Consider the following 21,387-nt stretch of genomic DNA (forward strand, 5'->3'; position numbering starts at 1 on the left):
CAATTGGAAACTGGCATCACAGTCCCAGCAGCGGGTCTGAACGGGGATTAAAAGGTACCAGCGTGTGACCCCAGGGTCTGGGGAAGCGGAGGGAAGCGCTGTGAGAGCCAAGCTGTCTCCTGCACAAAGGATGGGGGGCATGTACCTCTTGTTTCTGGAAAGCCAGACCAGCCTCTGTGCGCTTTGCCTTTGCAGCTCCGTTTAATGAGACGGCAGTGCTCTACCTCAGAGAAGAACAGAGCCCTGATGCCCACTGAGGACTTGCACTTTCCCTGCACAGCACCAGAGACATCCCTGTACCTCAGTGTCCTCATTTAGCCAGCGGTAAATCAGGAATGATTATTTACCAGGGTGATTTAGTGGAATGCTTTAAATGGCATGTAAATGTTTGCATATTGCTTTGAGCGTGGGAACAGCTTTACAAGTGCCAGCTATTGTTATTTTGCTTTGGAAACCATGTTCTCCTTAAAATCGATACCACAAAGAAGAACGCCTGAGCAAGCCAGTTCACTTGCTACGATACTCTTATTATTGCCATTAGCAGAGAGGATTGTAACCCACGCTGACACAGCCCTTCAAGCTCTGGGTGATATTCTCCTTTGGTATAAAGCAATGCTTACTTCATCATGAGAGAGCAACCATACCTCTGACCCTTGCTTGCAAAACTGTGTTTTCTGCTCATACCTAGAAATACAACATGTTGCAGTCAGGCCTTTAAACTATTAAAACCAAAAAACCAAAAAACCAAACCAAAACAACAGAATGCACAGAGAATACATTGCTCTGGCTGAAAACACAAGTCCACAAACATTTTGCCATCAATCACCTGGGCTACAGAAGAGAAAAGCAAGCATGGGCTGTTCATTGTGTGTGCAGAGCAGGCTCTGGGTCCCTTGCTGTTAACCCTGCGCGGCTGTGCTCTGTGGCAGGAGCTGGGGCTTGCTGATACTGGGCGACCTGAAGTGGGCTTAATGGTGGAAACGTTTGGGTATCCTCCCCAGCCCCGATTCCACACGTGCTTTCAAGTCCTGCTCGCTTCCCAAGTGCTTGGGTAGGTGCTTTGAGTTTTATCCCAAAGTTGGGCTTTCTCTGGCAAGCTGGGAAGTGTGGGGGGCTGCTGGGAAGCGTGGGGGGGGCTCCCACCGGGTGCCCGCTGTCCTTGTTGGAGGGACGAGGACAGCCTTGCTCACCCACTTCTGCCCCCCGCCCCGCTGAGCTTCACCAGGCTCTGTAAGGGGCTTTTCCCCCCCATGGTGTTGAGCTGAAGCCCCAGCTGCAACCTTTCAGGTTTGGGTTTCCCCCCCCCCCCCTTTTTTTTTTCCACTCACTCCCCTGCTTTGCAAGTGTCTGAGTGCAGCCCTAGGCAGTCCACAGATGCCAGGGCAGAAAGCTGGTGCCTGCTCCAGCTACTCTCCCAGCACTCCCCAGAAGTTGTACTCAGCTGCCTGGAGGAAGGAAGCAGTTTATTCCTGCTTTTGCTGGAAGGGGATGTTTTATTTATCTCCTTGGTGACTTTATCTGGATTTAATGTTCTATAGGTGCCACTTTTATCTGTCTTCTCCCCCCTTTCCCTTAACCTTGTTTGTGTAATCACTGTGCCCAAATTAAATATTTACTGTTTTCTCTACTGGTGAGCCTCCCAGTTCCCTTCCACTTCCAATTAAAGATTTACTAGGTGGGCATCAGCACTTCTGCAAGGCCAACAAACCAGCCCCCCTCGTTAGATTTTTAAGTGCTTCGTTATCATAGTGCAGCAGAGCACACCATAAATGAGATCTAAAACACATCGGCATGCATACGCTCGTCCTGCAGCGCTTGGCTTCATCTATGCAAGGCTGAGCCCGAAAGCAGCAGGGTGTGAGGAGCAGGATGGGTGAATATGTGTCTCTGGAGGGGTCTCTGGGCTCTGGTTTCCCCCAGGATGCTGGATGGCATGGTGAGGGGTGGCTGGGGAGAGCCCTGTGGCAGGGACACAGTGATACTGGGCTGCACTGGGCAGGGCTGGGGCAGGCACCACTCCCACCACAGCTCTGGTCTGTTTGAGAGACGACAGAGGACAGTGGTCTGCCAGGCAGAGCCGGTACCCATCCTCAGGTCACGTTAGGACAGGGCAGCTTACTGCAAAACAGGCGACTTTCTCATGACTCTGCTGTAATATTTATAATGAACCAACTTTTTAGATCAATATTTTATTGGGAAGGTTGCTGGGGTAATTCATACTTCGAGCATCTTCCCTCCATGTGAGTGAAACCCGGGCTATTAGGAATAATGAACTTTTTGCTAGTTACCTTTAGTGAACTAATAAATCTTTAATGCTAGCTGCAAATTTAATAACAGAAATTTAGTCGGTGACCTCAAAACTTACAGAAAAAGGTGAGGAAAGCAGACGGGGTGAAGCAGCAGGAACAAAGTGGCAGGCAGGAGCTTGGTGGCACAGCAGGCGAACGAAGCCCAACCCAGGCGGCTTTGGCAGCAGGGATGCCGGCGGGATGCGGTGATGCAGGGGAAGGAGCCGGAGGACATGCAGCCCCACGCACGCACCGTGCTCAGCACCGCCACGGTCACACAACTGTTTGGCAGAGACCGAGAGAACAGCAGGATTTCCAGGCGAGCTGTTGAGCTGAGGGGTCAAGAGATGCCATCAGCTCCTGGCCCTTCCTCAGCTGCTGGGCACCGCTGCAATGCACGCTGCTTTTTATTTCCAAGCAGGAGAGGAAATGCTTTTACCCCCTGCTTTTTCCCCCATCACCCTGGGCTTTTTGGGAAGAGCCCCGGGCTCAGCATCACCGGCCTCCCCCGCCACAGCAGCCGGTTTTTTTTCCCCCCCTTGTCAGCAGCCGAGCGGCTGTCAGGGACCTGCATTATTTATCTGCTCAGTAACATTTACTGGGATCTAGTGTTTAATAACTGTCACTCCAATATATCTTTTCTTAATCCCCTCAGATCTGTTGCTGTGGCAATTTTAAATATTTATCAACACAGTTTGTGTGTTCACTGTTAAGGTTGCAATTTTCTTGTAATTAAAGATTTACAACACACTGCTCAAGATTTAGAGATGATTGGCAAAAATCAAAACTGTTTGGTATTCACACTAGAAATCACCAGCTTTCCAGAAGTTTTCCGCAGGACCCTGATACACAGGTGACGGTGCAGACCTCCCCTTTATATTTGGTTATTTTTGCTGTTGCTTTTAACCTTTTTCACTGGCTCTCATTGCAGAGGTGGGAGCTTTTGCCCCCCCTCCATGTCTCCCCATATCTTGCTAACACAGCTGAGCCCCTGTCAAACCCTGATATTCCTCAGGGCCTCATCCAGCCCTGGGGAGAGCCTCCCACCACAAACTGCTTCGAGAAGGACCCTGCTCGCCCTGCGACAGCCCTGCCGGTTCCTGCACTTGCTGCCTGTTCCTGCTGCCACCGAGCTGGGCTCTGGCTTGTTATTCCCTGTTAATATTCATTCCCCATCGGCACAAGCCCTGCCTGCCTTTCCCGGCTCTCTTCCTATTTAGCTACATGCAAATCCAAAATCAGTTCTTCCCCTTGTCCCACCTCATTAAATATGGTTCCAGGACGACTCGGGAGCAGTGAGGGTACCAGGGGTGCCCCGCACATCCCACTGGGAGCAGAGTCCCAGATGGGAGCAGGGTGCTCTGCCCCTTGCTGCTGTTTGCCCTGGGGTGGCCACGACCTCCTGCACCCTTGCTCACTGTGGGGTCAGACCCCAAACACCCCAAAGTGCCACCTGGGTGCACAGCAGTTTCTTAATTAATTATTTAAGCCTGTCTGGCACAGGCAGCACAACCAGACCCGGTGGCCAGCAGCAATTACCTGTCTCTCACCAGGACCCACAGCATCCATGGTCCCTTGGTACCACTGACGTCTCCTGTGATGCTGTTGGGCATCCCCAAGTCCTCGCTCCTCCACAGACCCCCTGCACCGTGGGACAAATTCAAGCTGCAGCCTCGCCCATGACAGCATCCCCTGCAGATGGCTTGGCCATCACGAGAGAAGCCAGTGCTGGGAAGGGAACTGGGATTCCCGTAATACTGCCTGGTGGAGAGGGAAGGCGAGAGCTGCAAGCCAGGGCTGTGAAAGCAAGAAGAGCAGCTAATTGCAAATGAACCTTTGGCAAGGTCAGCACTTTTCTAGCCTCAGACAGCTCCAAACTGACCTTGTGCCACCTCTCCTGCCCCACTGCTTTCCATCAGCCTGATTTTAGCTTCAATTGCCCACTTGAACACAGCCGAATCCATTTACTCGGGCTGGCTGGGCTGCTCTAGTAGGGGGCAGGAGCTACTTCAGCTCTGAATGGCTGGAAAAGGCAATGGGAGATAAATGAGCTGCAATCATTTCTCCTCTGTGACTCCTGCCTTCGCTGCTTCTTCCTTTCTTTGGTGACTTCTGGATGGAAAGGGCAAAGCAGTGCTTGTCTCCTGACCCCAGCATGTGTTTGGAAGGAGAAAACAGACCCGGGACCATAAGTCACTAAGCAGCTCCCTGCCTCAGTTTCCCCACCTGTGGATCAGTGGTAAAGGCAGGAGGGGGAGAAGTGATGAAGCATTTGGAAGGAGAGCTGCTTGCCGTGTAGATTGACAGGTAGATTTTCCTAAAGGTTTCGAAAGCTGCACCTGCTTCATCATAATGGCATCATGCATATGGATAACACCGCTGACATTTCCCAGGGAGGTCGGGTGTTTTAATTTAAATCATTTTTGAGGAAGTGCTGGAGAGAGAAGGAGAGGCCTGCTTTGATTCTCTAACGAACTAATAAATACGTGCCTGTCACGCTCCTCCCAGAGCCTGAAAGCCTTTGGTGCAGGGAGGGAGGCAGGCAGGCAGGTAGCCCTGTCACCCCATGATAGGTGCTGAGAACGGGGCATCTCCACTGCAGGGCCCTTGGCAGGGGTAAGGGCTCTGCAAAAGAAGGACACAATGATGGAGCCACTCCAAAAATCAGTTTTATTAGGTGCTTAAAATAGAGCCTGGCACGCAATGTTCTCGGTTGGCTTTGTCGAGAGAAGCTCAGTTGCATATGAAATCCATGATGCTGTTTGCACTGAGAAACAGGAGGAGGGGTAGAGGGCAGAAGAAGCAGAAATGAGGACTTTTACTGCTAGCCTCAAAGTGAAGGTAATAAAACAATAAAAAAAAAAAAAAGGAGACATTAAACCTGACGAACAGCTAAGGAAGAGTGGTTTATGGGAGAGAAACCATTGCCCAGGGGTGAGACCTGATGGGACAGGCTGGAGGAGAAGCATTTGCCAAACAAGCCTTTGACTTCCCAGATGGATGGAGGGGGGGGACTGGGACGTGATGGAGGGCACCCCTGCTCGCCTCCCCTGCCTCGTTGGGCCCCCTGGCACCCCTGGGCTGGGCTGGCAGCAGCCAGGAGGGATGTCAGGTGTTGGTGGCAGTCTTTTGAGCTTGAGAAATTTGGGAGCCTCTTCACTAGAGCATCTCTTTGAGAGCTGCATCCCCTCGTGGTGCTCAGAAATGGAGATTGCTGTCCCCCACTACTGCTAAAGCTGCTTCAGTGGTTAATTACTTCTGCTGCTTAAAAATACCCCAACATCTTGTTTCTCATTTGACTTGCCTTGGCTCTTCCCATGCCTTTGGGGGGCAGATTAAAGAGCCCTCCAGTCAAGAGCATCCTGGGCCAGACACTCCTTTCCCCCTTTCCGAAGCATCTCTGGTTCCTGCCACATCCTTGCTCTCTGGGCTGGGAGATGAAACCCTGCAGAGTGAGCCTGCCTCGGTGCCTGGGGGGCTGCTCCCCCTTGAAGGGAACTTAAGATCCAATTAGATTTTACCGTGCCTAAAAAGTCCCCTTTCCCCTGCCTGGCACCCCAAAATAACACTTGTGAGCAGTAGCAAAGCCTCACCAGGTGCAGAATCCAGCCTCCAGGCAGAGGATGGGCTGTAAGTCCCGATCACGAGCCCTGTAAAACTTTGCAGCCTCTATAATTCACCCGGTGAGGTTCCTTTTTGACCAGATACCTCCTGATGAGGAGCCTGAGCATCGCTCCCCTGCGCGAGGGGCTCGGTGCTGCAAGGAGGGCGGCAGCCGGGGCTGCTCCCCCAGCAAACCGTGCTGGAAAATGCAAGATGCGGAGGGTGAACGATGCTGCGGGGCTGGTGTGAGACGCTTGGCTCTCCCCTGCTTCCTCCAGCAAGGGCTGGCTTTAATTCAGTCACCTGCCCTGGATGCACTCGGTTGTGGTCTCTGTAGGAGGAAGGGTCTCCAAGTAGATGGGACCTCGTCCCCCTGGGTGACAGGGGACGGTGCTGGTGAGGCTCTGCCCGCAGCTGCTCCACGTGCCTCATCCAGGCTTGGGCATGGGGGACAGGGAACGGTTTATGGAGCATTTCCTCCAGCATGGTGCCCAGGAAAAACTGGTTGGTGCTTTAATAATAAATAACAACAACAATAAATAGTGTATGAGGCACCTACAGTGCTCTCGGCTGATGGCCTCTGAGGAAGGGAGGGGATTGGAGCGGTTCACAGCAAAGGTCCTGTTTTGGGGCATTGGGGGGGTGATTTGGCCACCCCCCTCCTGTGGGAGCCTGGGCTGGAGCACCCACCCGGGGACACTCGGTGCGGGGGACCCACTGGGAAATGAGTCCTGCAGTGGCTGGTGCCTCTCTCTGAATGCACTGCGTAGAGCTCCTCGGGTTGCTCCGATTTCAAAGGAAATCAAATTAATTGCATGTATCTTGCATTTTAATCTCTGGTTTGCAGGCATCGCTTTTAGATGAGAGCAGACAATTCAGGCAGCGGCTGAACCTTCACCTCCCATCCCAGCGTGGCAGCAGCAGCCGCGATAACCGTGATCAAAGAGGCTTTTTCTCTACACCTACAAAATTACAGCCTTTAAGGGGCTCAGTCCTTGCTTTGTTTGAGAACTGATGATGTTTTTTGCAGGGAGTGGGATGGCGGAGGGGATGGGAGATGCAGGCGCTGCCCGGCTGCCTGGGATGAGCAGGATTAAATCAGGGACACATTTACACCAGGGAAATTTCTCAGCAACTATTTCTACATGTTCCAGCACCAATTTAGCTGAACCACAGGGAATATATTTTGCATTTAAGTTTCCCCACTGTACAAAAGGCAGAGGAGAAAGGCTGTTTTAGGCCCTGAGTCTGCAAACACTGATGGCTGCACACCTGAGCAGAGCCGGCGGGGCTGGGGCTCCACAGCTGAATATTCAAAGCAGATCATGACTCTAATTCAGGAAAGTATTTAAGCCTGCACTTAACTTTCAGCTTGTGCTTAGGGCCTCCGGAGATCTTGCTGGGTCCTGAACACATGCTGAAGTGCTTTGGTGAGCGGTGATGGTGTGCTGAATGGGGACCGGGGAGAGCCATTACGCTCCGAAATAATTACCCGGCAAAGGCGCAGAAGCCGTTTCGTGTGCCTGGCTGAGCGCAGAGCTTATCCAGCGGGGAACCATCTCGCCTTGGCTGGAAGATGAATGAGAAGTTCAAACAGCTTTTTACTGTGTCAAGGTTTTCTGGTCCCTTCAAAGCCCCATGCAAGCAGCAGTTGCGCTGGCACAACCAGCTTCGCCTGAGAGGGCACCATGTCTGCATGGAGATGGGGTACCTGCACCCCATCACCCCCCCAGGTCAGGCTGGGATGGATTTTTTTGGTCTTTCCCATGGAAGGACGCCCAAGCAAGGTGCCAGCCAGGTTCTGGATGCATCCATGCCCACACCACGTGCTGCACCGGGGTCTCTTGGGGCCATGTGTGTGTTGGTAAAGGCACGTTTTGTTTAGGGTTGTAGTTAAACCGACCCCAAAGTCTTTACCTCTAACAAGCAGGGATTAGGTTTAGGCCCAAGCAAAGGGATGGCTTGTTCACATTAACCAAGGAGAGGACCACCGCCGGCCGTCGAGCCAGAGGAGAAGGGCTCCTTCAAGCTTCACTGATGTGGGTTTGCTGTGTCCCTTGGTTTGACACAACCCGGGGGGGACTGGTGCTGCCCACTGCTCCCTTTCATTTGCAATTTTAATTGCTTATCAGAGAACAAAGTGGCAACAGGCCAGGAAAGCAGGTTTTCGTTCTCCCCCCTCACATGCACAGCGATGCACAGGGTGTGTGCAGGGGCTGCTGTCACACGGGGACTGTCCTGCAGAGCCCCCCCAGCCCCTCCTGCATCTGAAGCAAGGGGTCCTACCATGAAGCCCTCCAGCTGCACACCAGTATACAAAGGATTTCCTTTTTTTTTTTCTTTTCTTTTTTTTTTATACAAAACCAAAAAAGCAAGAACTTCCTCCCCCCCTTTTCTTCCCATTTTTCCTCTTTCTTTCTTTTTTAACATTATCCACAAAAGTTTACAAAATAGCCTTGAGATTATTCTTGCGGGATACAGGATCCAATCAACTCTGGCAGAAGCCAGCCAACCCCGCAGGGATGCCAATTAAGAGATGTGTCACCATTGTAATTTCTGTTTCTTTTGCCCAAAGTCCCCTCTTTTCCCCTCTGCTTCCCTCCGGCCGACTGCAGCAAGCAAACGACAGGGCAGCGGGAAGGCGCCGGGGGTGGGTTTGTGGCTGATTATCTGAGTGCTCAAAAAAAAAACTCGAAAAAGAAACAAAGAAAGAACATGTATCCCAAAGGGAAAGGCCTTTTTTTGTATTTCCAAAACAGGGACTGTCCGGCAAAGGAGCTGACACCGCTGGGGTGTCTCATGGTGCCAGGGGGATACGGGGAAGGGGTGATCTGCTGATCATCTGTATGGCTCTTCGACCACTCGGGGCATCGTCCCCCTTGGGCTCGGGCCCCTCTGAGCCCTCCCGGCTGCCCAGCGGGTGCCTTCGGGCACCATGCACAAATCCAGACCCTACGCATGGATCCAGACCCTGCCAGGACCACAAAGAAGCTCTGCAAGCCCCGTGGCCAGCTCTGCTCCTCTCCTTCTGCCACACCGCTTTGACTCTCGGTCAAGTCCATTAAATTCCTTTTTTTTGTTTGTTTTTTTTTGTTCAGTTTTGTAGTTTAGTTACTTTTTTGGTAAAAAATAGTTTCTCCCTTCCCACCCCAAACCACCCCACCCCACAGTCAGCCCCACCAGTTCATCAGCCTTCAGCAGTCCAGAGGGGCTGCTTGCACCTCCACGGCCAGGAGCTGCCCCCCACGCTGCCCCCGAGCCCAGGGCTGGGCGAGGGGGGGATAGACCACGCGCAAAGCCGTGCCACCCCGGAGCAGCTCCCCGGCCCTCCTGGGCTCTGCCCCGACACCGTAGCGAGCTACGAGGCTGGCGGCAAGGAGCAGGAGAGAGAGGACCAGCACCGTCAGGAGGCTCTGCCGGCCCTCCAGGAGCCAGTAGCGGTGGGCAGCCTCTTTAGTCCTGGCGTTGACACAAGCCACCTTGGCCTGCAAGTCTACAAAGGCCACGTGGAGGCAAGCCCAGTACTCCGTGTCCTGGTGGAGCCGGGTGATGTTGTACGTGTGGGTCCCCATGGGGATCCGGGCCACGTTGGTCGTGTCCAAGTTGGAGCTAAGCAAGAAGCTGGACCAGGTGAGGTTGGAGGAGACGGTGTTGAGATGCGGCTTCCAGGCAACCAGGATGTGGTAGGCCTGGACATCCGCCACCACCAGCTCCAGGCTGTCCTCGCTGAGCGGGAAGGAGTGGTTGACCGTCATGCTGACGCTCTTGGTGTCTGCCCCGAGGAGGTTGTGCGCCACGCAGGTGTACAGCCCGGCCTCCCGAGCCGAGATCCCATGAATCTCCAGCGTCCCTTCGGGGTGCACCTTGTACCGCCCGTCTTCCACGTAGGGGATCAGCTTCACCCCCGAAGGGGTGACCCAGTAGATCTCCGGGTCTGGCTCTGCCAGAGCTCGGCAATGCAAGGAGACATTGTCACCATCCGCCACATCTAAGCGGGAAGGGAAGCTCTTGGTGGAGATGAGAGGCAGGCACCGGTCCGTCATCTCCCGAAAGGGGACATCCCGAATGTGCCTCCTCTTGAGGTCGGGGGGCTCGGCGCACAGCGTGGACTGGGGTTCAATGAAGCGGATGTGGTTTTCCGTGCTGTTGACCCAGCGGATGACGCAGTCGCAGCGGATGGGGTTGCTGTGGATGCTGATCTCCTGCAGGTTGGGCAGGGACTCGACCGTCTGCTTATGCAAGGCACTTAGGGCGTTGTTGTTGAGCATGAGGGTTTCCAGTTGGGGAAGGTGGTGGAACGCGTTGGGGTGGATAAAGGACAGCTTGGGGTTGTTGGTCACGTCTAGCTTGGTCAGCTCGGGGAGGTTGATCAAGGCAAACTGGTCTATGGACACCAGCTCCTCCATGTTGTTGAGCCCCAGCTCTTTGAGGTGCAGCATGTTTGTGAAGTCGCTTTGCTTGACCCTCTGCAATGGGTTTTTGTTCAGATCCAGGAACTTGAGGCCAGGAACTTGCTGCAGCGCCCGCTTGGGGACATTCACGAGCTTGTTGTCATAGAAAGAGAGGCTCTCCAGACTCCGCAGCCCTTCCAGCGCGTAGTCCGAGATCTCCCTCAGGTTCATCCCAGCCAGAACCAAACTCCGCAGGTTCGACAGGGGCCTGAAATTCATATCCAAGATCGCATCCACCCTGTTGCCTCCGATCATGAGGATCTCCAGGCTGGGGAGCATCTGGAACCAGCGGCTGTCGACCGTCCTCAGCAGGTTGGAGTTGAGGTGGAGGCGCAGCAGGCTGCCGAGGCCGGAGAAGGCGCGGGGAGCGATCCTGCGGAGCTGGTTGTGGTTCAGGTAGAGCTCCTGCAGGTTGCCCAGCCCGGGGAAGCTGCCATCGGGCAGCTCAGAAAGCTGGTTCTCCTCCAAGTGCAGGCTGAGCAGCTGGGGCATACTCTTCAGGCCAAAGTCCCAGACATCAGAGAAGCTGTTCTGCGACAGGTCCAGCTCTGAGAGGTTTCTAAGATAGTCCAGCTCGCTCTGCTCGAGCCTGGCGATATTGTTGCTTTGCAAGAGCAGGATCTGAGTCCCCTCCGGCAGGTCTTCAGGCACGGCGGAGATGAACAAGTCATTGCAGTCCACCGTGGCAGCCTCCCGGTACACCGAGCGGGGGGTGTACCACGGCCTGATCTGGCAGACACACTGCGGGGGGCATTTGACCTTCCAGGGCACGATGGGGATGGCGGCGGCAGCCACCACGCAGAGCAGAAGCGAGCTGGTTTGGAAGCGTCTCATTTTCGGCTGGTGGGACCAGCTTCCTCCCAGGCAGGAATGGTTCACAGGGCGCATCCAGAGCAGGGCATGGGGCGACAGCCGGATGGGGATAGCATCCGTGGGAGAAGATGCTCCATGCGAGCCCCTGGCACCGATCAGCCCCTGCTGCCGGCTGCCCTGCCTGGCCCCCCCCACCAAGAGCACATAACACCCACGACCAGGGCTGGTGCCTTCAGTCAGAGCTTCGCCTTTTCTTCCTCCCCAAGTGATTCATTTTTGCACCCGGCTGCATCTTTCGGCTTCCTCCTCAAGGTCATTCCTGAAAAAGGCCAGACAACAAGTTGTGTTAGAGGAGACCTCATGCACGTGGTGAACAAGTATCAGAGAGAATAAACAGGCTGGAGAGACAAAGCCCCGAGCATGGGACCCCCAGCACCCTGCCCAGCCTCAAGACAGACCAACATGTCCATTTAATCTGTTTTATACCCGTAGCATTAACTGTTCCCGCCCATCCCAGAGGTTTTGAGTGTTATTACCCCACAGATGTTCTTCCCAGGGCCACCAGCAGCCCATGGACCAAAGGCTTTGCCCTGGCAGACCCAGAGCTGCAGATGCTGGGAAGAGAAAGTCTTCATGGGGGCAACTTTCCTCCAGGCTCTCAGGACTCTGCTTCCTGCCCCTTACCCTCCCCAGCATCAAGCGCCCACATCCAGGAGCTCCCAGCCCTATTTGCAGATCCCTAACGTGTTTTTCCTTGGTGGATTTATGGAGGAAGCATGCCCCCAAGCAGAGACCTGTTTCTTGGCAGCTCTAGCAGAAGCCCCGTAGCAGCACAGGGACCACAGGCTCAGAGCTCAGTTTGCTTTGCGCTGGGACAGATTATCCCAGACCCATCTCATCCCTTTTATTTCTACACTAGCAAAGCAACAAGCACACCTACTTCTGCACAAACTTGGGCCTCAAGTGGCCAATACTGGCAGGGGGCTGGTGGCCCAGAGGGCTGATGCTGAGCAGAAAGCCAAGATTTTAGGGAAAGAGCAGTACACAAGTGAGCACAGCCCCCTGCGCAATGAGGCAAAAGCTGCTGCAGCAGCCATATAACCACCCCACACAAACCTCCCTTCTAGAATAAAGCCCCCCCAGCTCCTTTCAAAGCACTGGCCCAAGGTGGGGGCAATTTGCTGGGAGCAGGAAACCCTGACTGGGCTCCTTAGAAGCTCCTGGGGGAATGCAGAAACCCATTAATCCCCTCCATGCTGGGTGCGACCTTGGCTTTGCCCCCTTGCCTTGCACCCTTCCCAGGGAAAACGGGTCGCGGGTTCCTCGGTGGGGTGTTCAGTGAGGGGCTGGGGTGGGGGTGACCCCCCTGGCACCTCCCTGCCCCTCTCCCCATCTGGCCGCAGGGTTTGGAGGAGCTGGAGCCGGCTACCACCCCACCTTTGATTTTTTGATTTGCTACAGCTCTCCTGACCCACACTGACACAAATCAAACCAAGTCCCAAAGCTTCTCCCCATCTTAAAAGACTCTCACGCAGCAGGAAAAACATTAAAAAGCAGCCAGAGTGGGAAAAGAAAGTTTCTCTCCAAGCAGCTCTATTTTATCACCCCGTTGTTCTCCCCGTAAAGGGCTTCCAACCAAAGTTTATTCAGCATCGACTCATTCAAGCCTTGCACCAGAATTGATCCCGCGCACTTCCCTTCTTGCCTGCTGTGAGGGCATTGGCTTTTAAACCATCTCCTGGAGAAACAGCATTAAAGAAGAGGAAGGCTGTATTGATTTCTGCATCCTTCTGATGGACCTACATCTTTCATTTTAAGTGCACAGGCATTTCTGTGACTATAAATCTCTCTGGCCATTAAAATATTATAGAATCTTTTCTCCTTAAAAAAATAATATGGAGGGATGGTTTTTTTTTTATTTCCTTAAGGCTGTGAAGAAGAGCCCAGAAAAAGCACCTTGTTTCAAATCCCATTTTACAGGGAAGAGTCCCCAGCTCTGGTGTTGGGTGATATGTCTCCGGGGTTTGTGTCTGTAAGCAGGTTTTATCACTTTTGCCCAGCACAGGACAGTGTTGCAGCACTGATGGCTGTGGAAAGTCTTGCATACAGGATGATGCCCTAACAGTCCAGGTGTTTGTATAAGTAATAGGATCAGAGCTTGCAGAAAAATGTCATTTTTTGGAAACTCTGGGTACTAAACTTCATACTTCATGGTTTCAAATGGCATGGAGCAAACTGAACAGGGAGGGCATTGGCAGCGTGTGGTCCCCGCTGCGGGGTATGAACCTTGGGGAGGACAGTCCTGGCAGGGGACAGAGCTGACCCCCCTCTGCCGTGACAGCCCTGCTCCCTTGTGATGGCAGTGACACCCCAGGGACCTGCACCCTGAATTCCTGCAGTTCAGCCACGGGGTGGTGGGGAGACAGGGAAGGAGAAGGCATGAGCCCCCTGGTAGTCTTCTCTCTGTTACCCAGTGAAGTCGGGCTCATTATTTCTTAATTAGGCACTGAAGAAGCCTGCGGGTTGTATGCAAACTTGCTTAGCCTTTTATTGCACTGCACCAGAGATGGATGGTGGGATGGACTGGGCAGTCCCGCAGCCACAGTTTTAATTCTATCGGTTTACCATTTGGGTTCAAAAGCCTCCCCCCGTGGAGCTGCATCCCCGCCAGCCTGGGCAGTCGGTGCGGGAGCCAGGACTGGCGAGGGTTAGGGACGGGGGTCCCGGGAGAGAGCTGGTCCAGAGGAGAGCCGGACCTCGAGGGGCTCACGCAGGAGAACAGCGGGGTCGATTCCCCACGTGCAACTTTGCTGTGGTTCATGTGCACACACGCACACATCTACCCTGAACTCCCACCCACCTCGTCCAACCGAAACTCCCCAGCAGCACCAAAGCACTGACCATGCCCCAAAAGCCCTTGTTTTCCCCCCCAAACAGACTCAGGGCACAGAATAAGACAGAAAAACAGAAGGACCTGGGATTTGAGGTTAACAAATAGAGAGATCAGGCTCAAGATGTAGCTGAGGTTGCGAGGCTAAGTGGTGTCTCCCAGGGAGCCCAGATTTCATCTCCTCTCCAAGACAGACTGATTTGCTGCCTTTGCAGGCAGTAGGAAGATGCTGCCCAGGATAACGGGAGCCTCGGTTAAACCAGAGAGAAGAAGGGGGACAGCAAGGAGGAGCGGGGATGTGGGTTGCTGGAGGGTCTGCCAGGGATGGGGACCCCCTCCACGGCCAGGCTGGGCTTCGGTGAGGCCACGGGCCCCCCGCTCCCCGCCAGCACCAGCAGCCCCCAGCTGCTATTTCGGGCTCTTCCTCAGCATGGGCTGTGGCACGGCGAGAGTGACAGCAGGGAGCCGGGTGATGTTTGTGCTCAGGGTTTATTTTTTTCCAGAAATGTAGAGCCAAGGGGCTGAAATATTTGCTGCAGTGCCCTGAACACCAGGAAAGGGGAAATACTCCCAGTTTCCTTTTTTCCCCCAGCAGAACTCAAGCCCAGTCCCCACACCGGGGATGTCATTTGTCTCTTCCAGAGTTTCCCAGCATTTACCCAATTCCTTGGTCTCCCTAAGCCATTTCTGTGACTTCTGCCTTCAAAGCTTCCTTCTTGCAGGAAGGACTGCGGGGGGACAGCTTGGAGCCCCCACTGTCGTCCCACACCCGCCTCTGCCATGAGCGATCGCAGAGCATCCAGTGGCCAGAGGAGTTGAGGCTGGAGGCTCCGAGCCGAGGGTTTGGAGAAGCCACTGAATTACCAGTTCCTGGGACAGAAAGGCAACACGTGGCACTGCTGGAAACCACAAATGGCTCCTTCTGCGTCCCCAGAACAGCGGGAATTTTGCAGCAGACAAACACCAGCCACCCTGGGGCTGGTAAGGCCCGGTCCATGCAGCGATCCAGCAAACCTGGGCAAACTTTGCCTGAGCATCCCCCAGGCATGAGGCTGAGCTGCATTATTTGCACATGGAGCAGGATCAGGTCAGCTGGCACATGCAGCACCAGCAGCCTTCACGATGGTGCTGGGGTACCTTTGCCCACTTGGGAGGTGTTTCTGCTCCTCTGCAAGCAAAGAAACGAGACACAAAATGCCAGGGCCACTGCCCCAAATGGTACCAGCCTGAACTTGCCACAAGCCCACGACATCGTCTGCGGTGTCACTTGCTGATGGGGGGCTCAAGGCATCTGTTTTCATCCCAGCCAGGCATGCTCAGGGACAGCGAGGGGGATACAGTGGAGAAACATGGAAGGAGAAGGAAAAAGAGGGAATGAAAGCGCCACAAGGACATAAAGGAGGACGACCGGAGGTGAAAAGGAGAAGGAAAGGGACAAAGAAACCATCAAAGAATGAGGGAGAGGGAGATGAGACGGGGAGGGCAGGAGAGACGGGGTGCGCAGCGCCGGGGAGAGGGTAGCGTGGCTGCATGAACAGGCGGCAGAAGCCCATGGAAAGGAAAAAAAAAAATAGAAAAGCAATGAGAATGAGAATTGATGAGGCACAGAGAAGGGAAGAGTCTTTTCATCAGCAAGTTTGCTGGATGAAGCCAGGAGATAAATCACCCAGTGGAAGGAGCCTTGGTCTCAGTGCTTGCACCGGCTGCCTTTCTCCCTCTGTCATCTGTCTAATAGCCTGGCTTCGGGAGATAAATGGCTGCAGCTGAGCCCCGGGCTCTCCTGCCCTTCCCTCTCCCTTACCGCAGCCAGAAGAGCCCGACGCTTCCCCCAGCGTGCTGCTGGACGAGAGGCGATGGACAGCCCCTACACCCCGATGGGGACAGGGAGGACCCTGACTGCTCCCGGGCTCCCTTGGCTGGGGAAAGCCGGGAGCGGGGCCACGCTCAGCCCACGGCTCCTCTCTGCAGGCAGCAGCCCTCCCACAGCGATGTCCCCAAGGGGTGGCAAGACATCCCAGCCCACGCCGCATCTCCCCGGGGGGGCCGTGAGCTCCTGCCAAGCCCCTGTCTTTTCTGGGTGATGGCTTTAAGCGAGCGGTGCACACAGCAGCCTGCGACGGGGCCACGGCTCTCGACGCTTTCCAGCGCTGCCGCGCGTCGGCGGCTGCTGAGCCTTCACGTCCCTGTCACCGGCCCTGCCAGCTCCCGGCGGAGGCAAATGAGAAGTGGCAGTCGGATGCTGTGGGAAAATCCTCCCCTCGCCTGTCCCCGCCGCCGTTTGATCTTTTCGACGGCACGATTCGAATCTGCAGCCAGCCCTCGGGAGGAGATGTGATGGCGGGGAGCCGGCAGCTCTGCTGAGCGCCGGATCCGGCCTTCATCCTGCCCGGGGTGGGAGGATGGGAATGACCTGGGCATCATGCCCTCCGGCTTTGCTGGCTTTGCAGCCAGAGACATGCACATGCTGCTGGTCCAGCCTCTCAGCACGCTGAGACAACACCAGACCAAGCTGCACAGCCCCACCGTATCCCCAGAAAAGGAATTTTTTTGGCGTATCACCTCGCCCAGCTCTCAGCCCTGGCTGCTCTGGGCTCAGGACTTTCTGTGGTGGCACCAGCAAAGTTTGTCCCCTCAGGCTGAGGTCACATCTCCCCCATTTAAACCTTTGTGTAAAAGCTTCACTTTTATTTGTGATAAAACCAACAAGAATTAAATAGGGTTCTGTATCAATTACTTGTAAAACTTAGAAATAAGGTACTCTGCTGTTATCAGAAACACTCCTATATCACTTTTTTTATCTGGAAGGAGATGCTGTATTAAATCCTGCAGGGCTTTGCTGTAACGGCCAGTTTTATGAGGTTGGCTCTGGGGTCTTGCTGTCTTCAGGGCTGTCACCTTCCCTTGCCCTGGAGCAGCCAGCACATCTCCTCCGAACCACCACCCCCGCCAGATAAAACCTCCTCGGGACCTTCTATTTGCAGCGGTGCTGAGCTCCCACAGCGTGCCTGGAAGCTGGAGGCAGCTGTGTGTGGTTCACACATCTAAATCCAGGCTAGGGGAGAGAGGAGAGGGACCACGTGGACGCCGGGGTCCCAGCAGACCAGCCCTGCCCCTGCTGCTGTTGCGACGGCAGCTGGGAGCGTGACTTATTTATGACATTTTTATAGTATTAAAAGCCTTAGTGCAAATGCAAAACAAGCCCTTTCCTCCCCCTGGGTATCTCGTGCCTTCTGGGAAGTGAGCACAAACGATACCGGCGCAGGCACTTTGCGGATCCATCCACCCCGGGCCAGCCGCTCGCGCCGGGGCAGCTCTGCCCATGGACCTTGTACACTGCCCTGCATCCCCATCGCTGCCTGCCCCCACCACGGAGCACAGCATCAGGCCAGCCTGATCTAGGTCTAAAAGTACGGTGACAGTATGGCAAATACATCCCAAGGGATCATTAAATCGCATGCATTCTGGATTAGCCACTTATACAACTATGATACTAATGATATCTATTAGATAGCTGTTAATCTTGAATAAATGTTTTTAATGATCCACTGTTTAACATACAATAACTGACATATTAAATCTCAGTTAAGCTGCAGAGGTCAAGTCATTATCTGGGAGTAATGGTGGTAAGGATGATGTGGAGACGTAACTCTGGATATTGGGAAAAGGAAATACATCTTTCAAGTGTTACAAAGGCTCTTGAAAGGTTTTTCTGGTGTAGGGACCAGCCAGTGCCCTTGGGCACTAAGGGGGCTGGAGCATTGATGGGGTGGCTCTGGGATGTGGGATGAGCCCTGGGCTGAGCATCACCCCATGCCTGGGGGGCAGAGGGAGCCCCGCAAGCCTCCCAACCCCATGGAGTCCCACCCCTGTAGCTCATGGGTTCCTCGGCATTTTCTCCATTTGCACCATCAAGGGGAGGAAACGGTAGGTGACAACCAGCCAGGCAGCCCGAGGGATGCCTCTGCAGGCATCTTGAGTTCACTGCAGCTGACACAGTGATAGAAAATGGCAGAAATTGCTGTGACAGTAATACCTGATGCTTGAGCGAGGAAACCCGTTCAAGCACCACGGCCCAACATCCACCCACTTTGTCACAGCAAACAACGGTTTCTCTAAGTCAGCCGTCCTTAGCTGGCAGGTCTCCTTGCCTCACCCGTGGCCACAAAGCCCAAAGCCCCCGGCCAGGTGTGACCTCCAATGTGTCACTGCAGTTGCACCAGCCGGCACTGGTGAGATGCATAACGTGAGAAGGAAAACTTCACAGACGGAGAATGGAGTACCAGGGGGGTCAATGCAGCTGGAGACCTCGGTGGAGCCTTGGCTGAGCTCGGCGCTCCGGCGTCCTGGGCTTTAATTTGCTCCTGTTGCTAACTGGAAACTCCTTCATGCAAAGACACGTACAGGGTAACCCCTCAGCACCGTGGGTCGGGATTTCTGGCCTCAGTCCCCATCTCAGACCCACGCTGGGACTGGGTTCAGGCTTGTTCTTCCCAAGTGCTGCGTCCTTACAAACCCGACATGCGAGGCAATGGCAAAGCAAGGGCTCGGTGTCTTTGGAAGCCAAATACATCCCCTCCCTCCCGCTGGTAAAAGGGGGCTGGGATGTTTCAGCAATGCTTCTGGGGAACTCATACCTCCGAGCAAGCATCTTTGAAGCCCTGGGGTGAAAAAGCAGCTGCTCTGTTCAGAGCAAAGATCCCGGCACAAACCTTGGCAGGGACTTTACTGCTGTGTCAGAAAACAAACAAATAAATAAATAAAGAAAAGACACCGAATCTCCCCCTGTAACGTGGCAACCGCTCCCTCCGCATCCACGGCAGCCTCCCTCATCTGTATGCTCCGTCACAGCCCCGCACCATCCGCCGGGTGAGCACCATGGCAACACCGTGGTCTTTAAACACAGGAGTTTGTGCTGTGATCGCAAACAGCATTAGGCAATTTAATTAAGCAGCTGGCAAAAGGAAAAACTTTGTCTGTTTGAGGCGTTTTATTAAATTCCAGCATATTATGCAGCTTTGCGTCTTCACTGTCTGGTTCGAGGGATGGGAGGATGCTCCCGCCCCAGCCTTTCTGCAGCTTCACCCCCCGGCTAAAGCAAACAAACCAGCCCAAGGTGAGCGGGGCGGCGGGGTGCGGAGCACGGGGAACCCTCGCACGGGTCCCTGCATCCCACCTTGTGTGCTGCCTGCACCTACACGCGGGGCCATGGCAGCAAAGCTGTGCTCCAGCCTTGAGCTGTAATTTTAGGTTGTTATGCCCTGAAAAGCACTTACATGAGAGGGAACAGACCCCTCCAAAACCAGTAGCACCGGGCTGCTGCTCTGCTGGCTCTTCTGGTGGTTTCTTTCCTCGGTTAAGCCTTGTTTTGTGCAGAGAGACCCAGGAATGTTCTTTGTGGGCCTTCTCCTGCTTCTCTCCTGGCAGGGAGGGAGATAGCATTATTTCTGCTTGTCTAGGAGGAAGCCAGGAGATAAAAAGCTGCTGGGAGCGTGCAAAGAAAACTGCTCGGCTGCCTGCACCTTGCCATCACGCCGATCTGCCAGGAGCCGGCGGGCAGGAGCGGTGCCCGCTTCTTATCTGGATGCTTCTCTCCCTCCACTTCGGATGTTTTTTAAATGAGGAGGGCTGGGAAATAAGCCTGTTGTTCTTTTGCTTTCAGGCTTTGGAAGGGTTGCGGTGACTTTGCCTGCCTCCAAAACGCTCCTACAGGTTTCTGTGGCTTCCTGGAGATGCTGCTGCCAGCTTCAGGCACAGCCTCCAGCCTGGAGCATGCAGGATTTGGCCCTGCTCAGCCACAAACCGCCCATGAAGCACTGAGCACATCCCAGAGCTGCTTTTGGTCTCACACTCATTGCCTGGGGATAAGCATGGTCCCATCCCACCGGGACACCGAGAGGCTGGGTGCCTCGGTGGCCAGTGAGATGCTCAAGGAGGAGCCGGGATCCCTGGGCTGGGGGGTCCCTGCAGAGCAGCTTCTCCAAAACATGGCTCAGCAATGTTCAGGCTTTCTGAAGGTTTATTCCTCTTGGAAATAATCACCAGGGCCCTTCCCTGCCCCTCATCTCCCTTGTTCTCTTTGATTGCAAAAGTTGAGACCGTGAGACCTTGGCAGGGAGCAGCGCTGGGGCCAGGTGGCCGCATACAGCAGCGGGGATGGATGCTGAGATGGCACCCGGCCCTCCCCACGACACCCAGAGCCGTGGCCACGGTCCTTAGCGGGGCCAGGAGTTAAATCCATCTGCACTGCCCTGCCTGCTTCGAAAGGTTGCTTTGGAGGTGCCGAGCCGGTGGCACGAGCTCTGAAGGCGGCAGGTTTGCCCCCTGCATGCCGCATGATCACATCTATGGGAAGCCTCAAATCCATTATTTTTCAGCTGGGCAGCCCCGGGGCCATCTCATTTTATTCCCGAGAATCGCAGGGCTGGTCTCCGGGCTGTGGGGTTAACTGGTGCATTTGTAAATGTCTTGCAAAAGCCAACTGGAAAAGCTAGCTGATCTCTGCTCTGGATTGCCTGAAGAAATAAAAGACTGGAAAGATGGAGTCTTGGTCTTGGCTCATAGCTGAGTTGTCCTTCACTCTGCAAAATCTGCATCGTTTAACAAAACGCATGCTGCATTGGACTGCAGCTCGCATTTTTGGAAGCATCTCTAATGACTGGCACCGTCCCGGGGCTGCAGCAGAAGCTGAACTCCGGCTGGACTCTGCACCTGCAGATCCCCCTTCCCAGCGCCCTCCCGGTCCCTTTCAAATGTCAAAGTCAAGAACGTTCCAGGCAGAAAGGGGATGGGGAAGGCGGGGAGAGGGGTCAGGCAGGGTCGGTGCCGGTGAGCTCGGTGAAAGCAGGAGGGCTGCCACGCTTGGTTTTGTAGGTACCTGTCTCCTCCCCCTGCAACCACCTCTTTTGCAATCTGAAGAGCCCTAGCCCATTTTGCTCTTCACGCGGGGACTGTTACATAGCTCTGGCCATCACTGTTTCCCTGCCTGGACCCTTCCCAGGCAGGAGAGGCTGCTGGCACCGCTCAGATCACAGGCATATGACTGGCTTTGGTCTGCTGCTTTATTTATTCCCTAATAATCCCCAGCCTGCCGTGTGCCCTTTCTGACTGTTGCTGCACTGTGTCACCATTTCCAGAGCTATTTCCAGGATCTTCTTCCTGAGTGGCAATAGCTAATTTAGAGCCCTTCAGCTTGTAAAAGCCATCGCTGAGCCTCTGAGCACCTAGCGCAGCATTTCAAATGGCATTTGCCTCCTTAATCACCCAGAGACTTTAGAAAATGCTACCTGTGATCAACAAAGCTCCCAGTCCCCGGCACATGGGGAGCTGCATGGAGCTGCGTGCC

General features: G+C 54.4%; 1 protein-coding gene across 1 annotated transcript in view; it reads right to left on the bottom strand.

Annotated features, from left to right (window-relative positions):
- Positions 1-4,944: 4,944 nt before the first annotated feature.
- The window catches only part of LRRN2 (leucine rich repeat neuronal 2), a 36,963-nt gene continuing 20,520 nt past the window's right edge, over positions 4,945-21,387 (bottom strand). The window contains exon 2 of the mRNA XM_052815148.1: positions 4,945-11,474. Coding sequence (XP_052671108.1) covers positions 9,086-11,230 — 2,145 coding nt within the window. The 5' untranslated portion in view covers positions 11,231-11,474 and the 3' untranslated portion in view covers positions 4,945-9,085. The remainder of the gene's footprint in view (positions 11,475-21,387) is intronic.

The sequence above is a fragment of the Harpia harpyja genome, chromosome 19 (assembly GCF_026419915.1).
Source record: "Harpia harpyja isolate bHarHar1 chromosome 19, bHarHar1 primary haplotype, whole genome shotgun sequence".
Taxonomy (NCBI): domain Eukaryota; kingdom Metazoa; phylum Chordata; class Aves; order Accipitriformes; family Accipitridae; genus Harpia; species Harpia harpyja.